The following is a 10090-nucleotide window of genomic DNA, read 5'->3' on the forward strand; positions in this document are numbered from 1 at the left end:
GCAGGGTTAAAACTAGAGGGACCTGGCACCCAGACCACTTCATTGAGCTGATGTGATATGGGTGTTTGTAGTGGTCCTTTAAGAGTATGTGTATCTGCATGCACTGGCTTACATACCGCGGTCGCAGGGGTGGCAGCCCTGCGTCCAGGTGCCCACCGCCATGTGTTGCGGCCCCAGCCAGCGCAGAGTAAACGCGCACGCGGAGGGGGGGGGCCCATGGGTTATGTGTATGCCACTGCTGCATACACATATTCCTACTTCCATGACCATTTATAAAAGCTAAAGTGGTCATGGTGGTTGGAGTAACCCTTTAAAGGCACAATTAATAAAGACAAGGAAAATGAAAAAAAAAAAATAATTTAATTGTCAAAAACATTAACTTACAGTAAAATAGTCAACACTCTACACACCAAAAAAATAGGACTTAATTATCTTTGGATTCCTCAATTCTTGTTCTTTGTTAAATACACATATCAAAACACAAAAACAGTTAATGTGGGGTAACTGCATTTATTGATTTGCTTTTTTTTTTTATTGGACCAGCAGCAAATCTGTTTAAAGCAATTAAAATTATGTTAGAGCAATAGTGAGAAGTGTTGCAGTCACACAATACAAAAAAGCCAAGTGCACTCTTATTTGTGTACAAAAGCAGTCACAGCTACAAAGCTTGACAAGATATATATACACATTGGAATTAGCTGAACGTTAAAACAAAAAATAAAAAAAGCCATTTACAGTGCAATATTAAAATTCATATTACAAACAAGAAAATAACACCAACACTTGTAAAGGAGTGCCCTGCATGGTTTTGCAGACCCTTCTGACTACAAATGTATTAGACAGCAGTTGTCTCTGTTAACGCAGAACTTCAGATGTCATGTGGAAGTTCACTGATGATACATCGTTCCACCACTGGATGTTCACGTTTCAAACACGATGCCAGCGTCCAGCTCCAGTGCCAGGTATGCCCTCTGAGAGAAATGAACCGTGCTTCTCTCACAGCCCTTGCTGAGCAGGGCTCTCCCCCTTGGTCACTGAACGATCTCAAAGTAATGCAAGATAGCCAGTATATGCTGAGGCATGAATATATATCCAGTGTACAAGGCCATTCCCATGATGGATATAAGCATGGAATCTGAGGTATGAAGGGTTAAGGAATTCTAACAACTGCGTACTAAAAAAGTTAAACTACAAACAGATCCAAAAACAGAATACAAATTGATCCCCGTTTATTTTTTTGGGGACAGCTTCTGCAGATGCCCAGGCAATCACAGTGACACTCAAATGCCGTGTAACAGCAGACCTCACCCCAGTAAACACTTCAATAAAGTTCAGTAGACTTGTGCACAAATCTTTTAAACCGGCTACAAATTAACCAAATTGCTGTTAATCTACTCCCGAACAAATTGACCCATCCAGGATTTACGCGACAGACTGATTTGTTCAGGCACAGAATAACAGGAATTTGATTTCTTAATCACAGGTGAAAAGGATTTGTGCACTAGTCTAGTTATAACATTCAGTGGTCTGCTTCAAAAATTTCATTTTTCAGCGATTTATACACTTAAACCAAAGCAGCATTTTAAATTAAGCACAATATGCTCGGAGCATTATTACATGACATCCCTTCACTCTGCACCAAGGTCGAAGCCGGATGCAAATGTTTAGTTTGCAGGACTCCCAACAGAAGAGTGACAGAGCTGACCCTGCACGGTAACCAAGAGTTATACAAACACTACAGGAAATTCTCAGTGAAATTCAGGAGTGATTGAACATGCCAAAATATAAACAGATTTATATGCCATTGTACATCCAGCAGACAAAAAAAAAAAAGCGTGCATTTTGAATATAAATATTTCTAGCAAACTCTGTGTGCTTACCAAGTGCAGAGTTATTAAATGTGTATCTTTTGTTGATTATGCGTCAGTAAATCAGGAGGGAGCATGTGTTGGACTAATTCTGTTATTCAGGATGACAGATCCTGTGGTCTCTCAAAAGCTCAATGTTATAGACAGGGTTCTCTTTTTTTTTTCTTTTTAGAATTCAAAGACATCCCACGTGAAAGCCATGAAGAGAACATAAAAAAAAAATAAAAAATTCTGCACCAAAGCCCAGGAAACATTTCAGCTATCTCCCCTTACCTTGATCTCTCCAATGAGAGAACCTTACATACCCCATACTAAATCCCTATGCAGGAACTTCTATTTCCACAATGAGCATTTACATGCTATACAAGCACCCCAAAGCAAAATCACTCAGGTTACGTTTTGTACAGCATAAACAAATAATCCCAGACCTTGAAAAGATAGGGGGAAGCTAGGTTTGCCCTAGAACTTTAAAGAATGGAGGGTGGTCATATAACAATGCTCATGTCGATTGATGAAGCTATAAAGGGACTCCATGGGCACCAAGACCACTTCACTTCATACTGACAGCCATTAGAGGCACTTCCCCTAAATAGTGGAGTAAAAGTCCACTATTTCAATCTGATGGTCAGATAAGACATAGGATTGGGGCAGCACACTAGCCTCTCAATGCTTTCCTATGGGAAAGCACTGGATTGGATGAGATCATTGACCACAAGCCAAAGAGAAGGAACTGCCTTAATGCTGCGACGGAGAAAAGGTAAGTGAAATCCCTTTTAACCCTGGCAGTGGGGGTCTTCCTAATGCTATAATGTTTAATATAACCTATACAAGAAACACCAGTAGTGATGTGAGTTTTTATGATCCAGACTACAAACTAGGAAGTAGTCATGGCTATATATTCCCTTTTATTTCTTGTTCCCTGAAGCATTACTTGTCCCCACCATGTTGTAGCATGGAAACCACAGTAATAAACTTGGAATATTATTCTAAGATCGGTTTGCTGGCAAGCAAGCGTGTGGATGTAACTTTCCCAGTTTAATTCATCCCATTACGTTAATATGGCCAGATAGGCTATTAAAAAAAATGCACAGCTGTAAGATTGTGCCTTCGAATTTTATGTAGTCACCAACAAAATATAAATAAATAGGAATCAATGTTCAAGCTGCTATTTAAATTATACAATTGTTTGTTCACTATACGCTGATTTGTAGAGAAGTGAAGTCCAAATTGGCTAAAATAAATAAATTATAAAAAAGTCAGAATTTCTCAAACCATCGGTTTGCCTTAATTGCAGGGCTGATATTTTACTTCCTGATTTCAAGAACAATGTGGTTTGTTCCCTCCATGTGTCAAATGCAACTACACTAACTTGTCATACACAACTAATGCAATCCATGTATAAGAATACATAATTATCTACTTATGACACAATGTAACTATTGTAATACTACTTAGCAACACATACCATATACACACACATACACGTGCAGAGCCCAGTGTGCCCACACCCCTGCAATGAGGCTACTTCACCTTTTACTTGTTTAGAATCAATAATGGCAAAATCTAAAGCCTTCTTGCTTACTCTGAGAAAGTAGCTGTCCAATTTAAGGGCTTTCCTGATATTAAAATGGTCTATCAGCTATCAATTCAGTCTGGTTGTATGTTTGGAATGTAGTCACGTGACTCACACTACACAAACTGCATGGTCACACAGAAAGTGACAGAGAGCTCTCAAACTGACTGTACTACCCCTCCCAGAGGGGAAGGGATGCTTGGCACTTACTAATGCAAATTTTTATATATGAAAGTGGCAGGGCAGCATGCACTGCAGTGATTTCTTAGCAATGTTGCACCTGAATCTGCTGCCCTCTTAAAGGGACACTCCAGTGCCAGGAAAACAAATTGTTTTCCTGGCACTGCAGGTCCCCTTCAGTGACTTACCTGAGACCAGCGCCGATGTCCCTCGGCTCTGGTTTAGGGTCCGCCCACGCACCCAGACCACTCCCAGGGTAGTGGGAGTTGGCACCGTGGTCTGGGTGCCTGGAGTGTCCCTTTAATGCCTGGTGTCAGGGTCCCCCCTGCCCCAAAATAAGTGGTGTCTGATTTTTGGATTCGTTAATCATGTCATTTGGAGTTAAAAAAAAAGAGTCAACTTCAAGTAATTTCAAGACAGCAGCTGACATCACTGGATTTTAGGGGCTAGGGAATTCATACATAATGGGCTTGTTTTAAAATGATATGATTCAGGTAGGTAAAGATCGAATCAATGCATTTTTGCAAATTTAAAGATTTTCATTGCAATTTGTGCTCTTATATGAGGTGCATAAAGACACTCCGAACACTGGTAAACTTTCATTGAACATGCAGATTTGTATTAAGCATGTGCCAATATACAGCAAGAATGTTGTCCTTCCGCAGTAGATAGGAACTGGCAATAATGCTTGCATTTTACAGTTATTTTGATTGACCGTTGATAGTGACCAATGATTTTGAAGCATACATTTATGACAGGCAATTGGTTGGCAACAAATAGGAGAATACTACACTCAAAACAAAACCCACCAAGTCAACACCCAGCAGCCTCATAACAAATAATGTGAGTAGCTTCCTACACATGGTAAGGGCTGTTGCATGCCACCGCATATTTTGTGTTCGGGGTTAGCTATGCATGTGACAGTTCCAAGCAGACTGTAGTTTTCATTTTAAGACCAATGACAGAGCACTCAAGCACAAGATTTTCCAAAATGTGTTTATAAAAAGTAATTCAATCATTAATTTGCTGGTACACTGCATCAATTAAAATGTATGATTGTTAAAGGGACACCAAATCAGTCGCAATGACAGGTACACTTTAAATCACAGTTCACCAGTCTCCTCTGGATTCAATGAATATTTAGGATAAAACACTTTGCAGTTGAAGACTGACATTGCCAAATAAATAAATAAATAAATAAATAAATAGGCGTGCTGAACCCAGAGTGAAACTATAGATTACACAACATGCTTAAACAGGCTGCAATTTAGGGAGTGTTGGAGAGACGTTTCGGTCAGTACACCATAAAAAAAAGAAAAAAAAAAAAAAAGTGGAAAGGGTTATTATGGGGTCTCTAAATGGGAAAAATGACTTTAGTATGTGACAAGGAGTATTTGTGCAGAATTAACAAGGGACTAATAGCCAGCATGGAAATATAATGGTTAGAGAATATTTCAGATTCAGCTATATGGCCCTAGAGTTTACCATTTTCTATTGAGTGACCTCATAATTACCTTTTCCACATTTTTTCTGTTTTACAGTTAGCGAAAAGTCTCTCCAACACTCCCTAAATTCTAGCCTGCACTGACTGTTTGGCAATCCATAATTTCCCTCTGGGATTGGCATTTTGTTTTGTTGAAAGTACAGACCAAATAGAAAATAAAATATTGGTGCAATTGTATTAGATGTGAAACAAGGATTTTAGTGTCCAATATTCCCCACAGTAACCAAACGTTTTAGGGATTACTGTCCAATTGACAGCACTTGCAGTGTGCAAGAATCAAGTCAACCTACAATCAGATATTGATAACCAATACCTAAATCTACACATTATTTCCTGTTCAAGAACAGATCATTTCCTTTTGTGGATTGCTTGCACAACATGTATCACACAATAATAGTATAAATAATTGTTTAAAAATGAAAATCATACAGAGAAAAATGAATGACAGCAGAATTCAACATAAAATAAGGCAGGTCTTATTAGTTAACAAATATATAGCAGTTAATTTCCATTAGACAATATTCAATCTACAAATTATGAATCCTATAATTCTCACAAATTCTTCTCTAAGAATATAAAAATACATTAAACCAAGTAGCCACACAGTACGGATCTAACGATTCTCAAAGTTATACATAGTTGCTTCCTAAAATATGCCAACACCTTGAATATTGACGAGTTGGTAAGTTTCCCAACATTCTTATTATATGGCACTTAAGTGCAAAGGTCATACTTTAATGAAATGTGCTCTACACTGGGCTTACTAAAACTACAGGGCTAGAAAGTTAGGTGTTAACGTATAGGTATCTCATGTAAAAATATTTAATTCCATAGACTTACTAAACCAATAGATTGAGACTAATCTTAGACAATCTCACAGCTATTCACTAAAGTGTACACAGCTGGGAAACAAACAAAAAAACACTGCTGAATTTTCCAATTCATTTATGTGAAAACTAAACTTTAGCAAAGAACACTGTAAGCAAAATAAATAAACCAATATCAAGCTTGGCTATTTTAAACTAAATGTTGTAAGTATATGTGTTCAGTGATTAAATCCCTACCTACCCTGTAGTCTGATAATCACCCTATTGAGCACATAACAAGCTGTGTTGAGCAAGGCACTGTACAGTACAAGTGTTAAATTGTGTTGTGTAAAACAGGGGAGACCAAAAATAGATGTCCAGTTGTCTAGAACTACAACTCCCATGAGGCTTTCCCAGTTCTAGAAAACATGGGGATATTATTTTTGGCTGCTGGCATCCCTTGTATAAAAAGTGTCCCCAATATACAAGTAACGAATAAATCAATAAATAGCTAGAAGTTGATAAGAGTCTGCCATCTGTGGCTCCCTGACTGCTATATTACATGTACCTGTGTACACCCTGGCTATAATTACACTATATCAGAGAACACACAGCCTGTGTACACCCTGGCTTCCAGCCTTTTGTTTAAGAGCTTTTCTGGGAAACTCCCACCCTACCTGAACGCAATGCTTTCCCCGGCTGTTCCCACTTCCTATAACCTCCGATCCAGTACCAACACTTTACTTAGTCTACCTCAATACAAAAAGAAAGCAGCCCGATCCTCCTTCTCCTACAGAGCACCGCATTTGTGGTACGACCTCCCGCACAAATTAAAATCTTCCCTAAGCTTAAAGTCCTTTAATAGATCCCTCAAAAAAGAATGCACCTGTCAAGGTTGATTATATATTTCCTACCTGTTCTATGTTAAATTTTGTATATATTGTATATTAATATTGTTTTTGTATTTTATTGTACACTAACTGTAACAATGCAATGATTTGTGGACCCAGGACATACTTGAAAACGAGAAAAATCTCAATGCATCTTTCCAGGTAAAATATTTTATAAATAAATAAATATTCTATATGACATTATAATATTACTCCCTGGCTCTAGGACATTATTATATTATTCCATGGCTATGTTACATTATATCACAACCTGGCTATAGGACATTATTATATTATCACACCCTGTCTCTCTATGTTACAGTATAATAATGGTTATAATGTAAAGGATACTGAAGATGGTCCTCTCCCAGGGCTCCAGCATGCAGAGCGCTGCTCTGTTACAGTATTATATTATTATTATCACACTGTCTCTCTCTATGTTACAGTATAGTATTATTACTCTGTTACAGTATTATAATGGTTATAATGTAAAGGATACTGAAGATAGTCCTCTCCCAGGGCTCCAGCATGCAGAGTGCGGCTCTATGTTACAGTATTATATTATTATCTCTGTTATATTATTATTGATAAAGGATACTGAAGATGGTCCTCTCCCAGGGCTCCAGCATGTAGAGCTCTGCTACAGTATATTATTACTCTCTGTTATATTATTATTATTGATAAAGGATACTGAAGATGGTCCTCTCCCAGGGCTCCAGCATGTAGAGCTCTGCTACAGTATATTATTATAACTCTGTTATATTATTATTATTGTAATGTTAAGGATACTGAAGATGGTCCTCTCCCAGGGCTCCAGCATGCAGAGTGCGGCTCTATGTTACAGTATATTATAATATTATTACACCCTGTCTCTATGTTACAGTATTATATTATGACTATGTTACAGTATATCATTATTATCACTGTTATATTATTATTGTAATGTAAAGGATACTGAAGATGGTCCTCTCCCAGGGCTCCAGCATGTAGAGTGCGGTTACCAGCAGGTACTGGTAGTACAGCCAGGACATGTGTTTCCAGGCTCGGCCCAGGGAGCCCCAGGCCCCGGACTCCGCCTCACACGAGGCCTTCATCCTCCCGCGGCGGGGAGCGCTCCGGGGCTGGGCGGCCGGGGACGGGAAGCTCGGAGCCAGGGTCACCGGATCGGTAAACACGACAGAACGACCGTATCCTCAGACAGTCTATCCCCCTACTGCCCGGCTCTCTATGGTCTCCGTCCACTCCCTGTGACAGTCTATCCCCCTGCTCTCTATGGTCTCCGACCACTCCCTGTGACGTCAGCGGCCAATGGTGTAACCGCTTTTCCGAGCGCGAGCTTGGTCAGCCGCAAGATCTCGCGACCTCTAGGGGGTGTGTCACGCTCTGACCACGCCCCCTTTATAACAGCTTCCCTCTCACACAGTGTGAGTCCTAGCCTGACTGAATGACCACGCCCCCTTATAGAGCTTCCCTTTCTTACATTGTGACTGTCATAGGCTGACTGAGTGACAGCATCATGGCACGTGACCCACACAGAGCCCCGCCCCTTTGTAAAGCTTCCCTCAGAGTGACTCCTGGTCTGAGTGACAGCAACATGTCACGTGACCCACACAGAGCCCCGCCCCTTTGCAGAGCTTCCCTCAGAGTGACTCCTGGTCTGACTGAGTGACAGCAACATGTCACATGACCCACACAGCATCATTATTATTATTATCGCCATTTATATAGCGCCAACAGATTCCGTAGCACTTTACAATATTATAATATTATAAGAGGGGGGATGTAACTATAAATAGGACAATTACAAGAAAACTAAATATAGAGTACCTATCTGGCGACCCTTAGGCAGGAGCTGCATACTAGTCACCTACCGGTTATACTTCCAGTAATAGTAACTCAATATACTAAAAAATGTGCTATGTTATTGATGCCAACAATTGTTAACCTACACTGAAAGAACAACTTGCATTAGCTGTTGTGGTACTTCAAGCCTATCTGCACCGTTTTTTGCACTACAAAAAAAAAAGATGTACCTCAGTATATAAAGTAAATATAATATTTCAGAGGTGAACATACTGTGCTACATTCCTTGTGGAATAATATGCAATATGAGCTAATGTTCAGCCGGCCTTAGGCAGTAATTTAATATCATTTATGTTTTAGTGTGACAATGAAAGTGAATTAGTAATTATCACTGCACATTCATCTATACAGATCCTAAAATTGAAAACTAAATTGCACATTTAAAGCCAATATAACAGAGTTTTAAAAATCAGGTTAATAAGAAACCAAGGCCAATGTTAAATGCCAAAAATAATAAAAGTATAAAAAATATACTTGTGATGTAAAAAAATGGCGTTGGTTGGATGGAGAGTTTGTGGTGGAATCTTGGTAAAAATAAATTTAGTAGGCCGAGATTACCACGTGGCATGTGTACGTGCATATGCTGACGTATCGATCAGTTGGTTGCACGAGGCAAGATACGATCAGTAGTGTACGGAGCATGTGCAAGAATACAGGATGTAGTATCCCCCTCCTCCATTGTGCTGGACAGGCCATGCGGTCAAGAGAATGTGCGGGTGGAGCTTAATATGGGAGGAGTTATGTGCCTATATAAGGAGCCTGCACTATTGTCCGGGGCTCAGAACTTGCTGTATTTTGGTGACATTAGTCCCTCTGAGTCCCGATCGGTGATCCAATAAAGAATCTCTTCCTTCCTGAAGAAACCTGTGTCCATCTCTCTGTGCTTGGCTTCCGTCAGTTTCTCCGGTATCATTTGGTGCATTGGCCGGGAAGCTCATCGTTCAACGGTAGCTGAGAGGCAGAGGCGTGAGACGGTCTATCTTTGCCCACGTTCTCTACGGCTGCACCCCTGAACTTCTGCGTGGACTTCCCTTCGTCTCGGCGCCACTGGTCTGTTGTCCAGGAGATCATCGGCCTCTACGTAAGAAGTGCTGGGGTGTCCCCGTCGATGAGTGTGAACTCAGGTTCAGGAACGAGGAGGTAAGACAACTGCTGTTTTAGACGGCAGACCCACTAGGGGTATACCGATTGTGCGGTAGGCCCAAAAGGGGTTTAAATCTGTGTATGGAATCTGCCCCCTCTGTCGGAGGGAAGGAGCGAAGGCGCACCGCTCAATCGAACGCTCTTTAGTAAGACCGTTTGATTTGGTTTGGAGTCAGGCGGGGTCCTGTGTAAATAGCCCTAGCCGGACACCGGTGTCTTGTCTAGACTAGCGTTCTAGGGTGTATATTACGTTCGCTAGGTCG

General features: G+C 40.3%; 1 protein-coding gene across 1 annotated transcript; it reads right to left on the reverse strand.

The window, feature by feature from the left end:
- Positions 1-494: 494 nt before the first annotated feature.
- SPTSSA (serine palmitoyltransferase small subunit A) lies at positions 495-8123 on the reverse strand. The gene is made up of 2 exons (XM_063440307.1): positions 7777-8123; positions 495-1135 (listed from the first exon to the last, which is right to left on the reverse strand). The coding sequence occupies exons 1-2, from the start codon at positions 7913-7915 to the stop codon at positions 1032-1034; spliced, it is 243 nt and encodes an 80-aa protein (XP_063296377.1). The 5' UTR covers positions 7916-8123; the 3' UTR covers positions 495-1031.
- Positions 8124-10090: the final 1967 nt, after the last annotated feature.

Source organism: Pelobates fuscus, chromosome 13 (genome assembly GCF_036172605.1).
Source record: "Pelobates fuscus isolate aPelFus1 chromosome 13, aPelFus1.pri, whole genome shotgun sequence".
NCBI classification, from domain to species: Eukaryota; Metazoa; Chordata; class Amphibia; order Anura; family Pelobatidae; genus Pelobates; species Pelobates fuscus.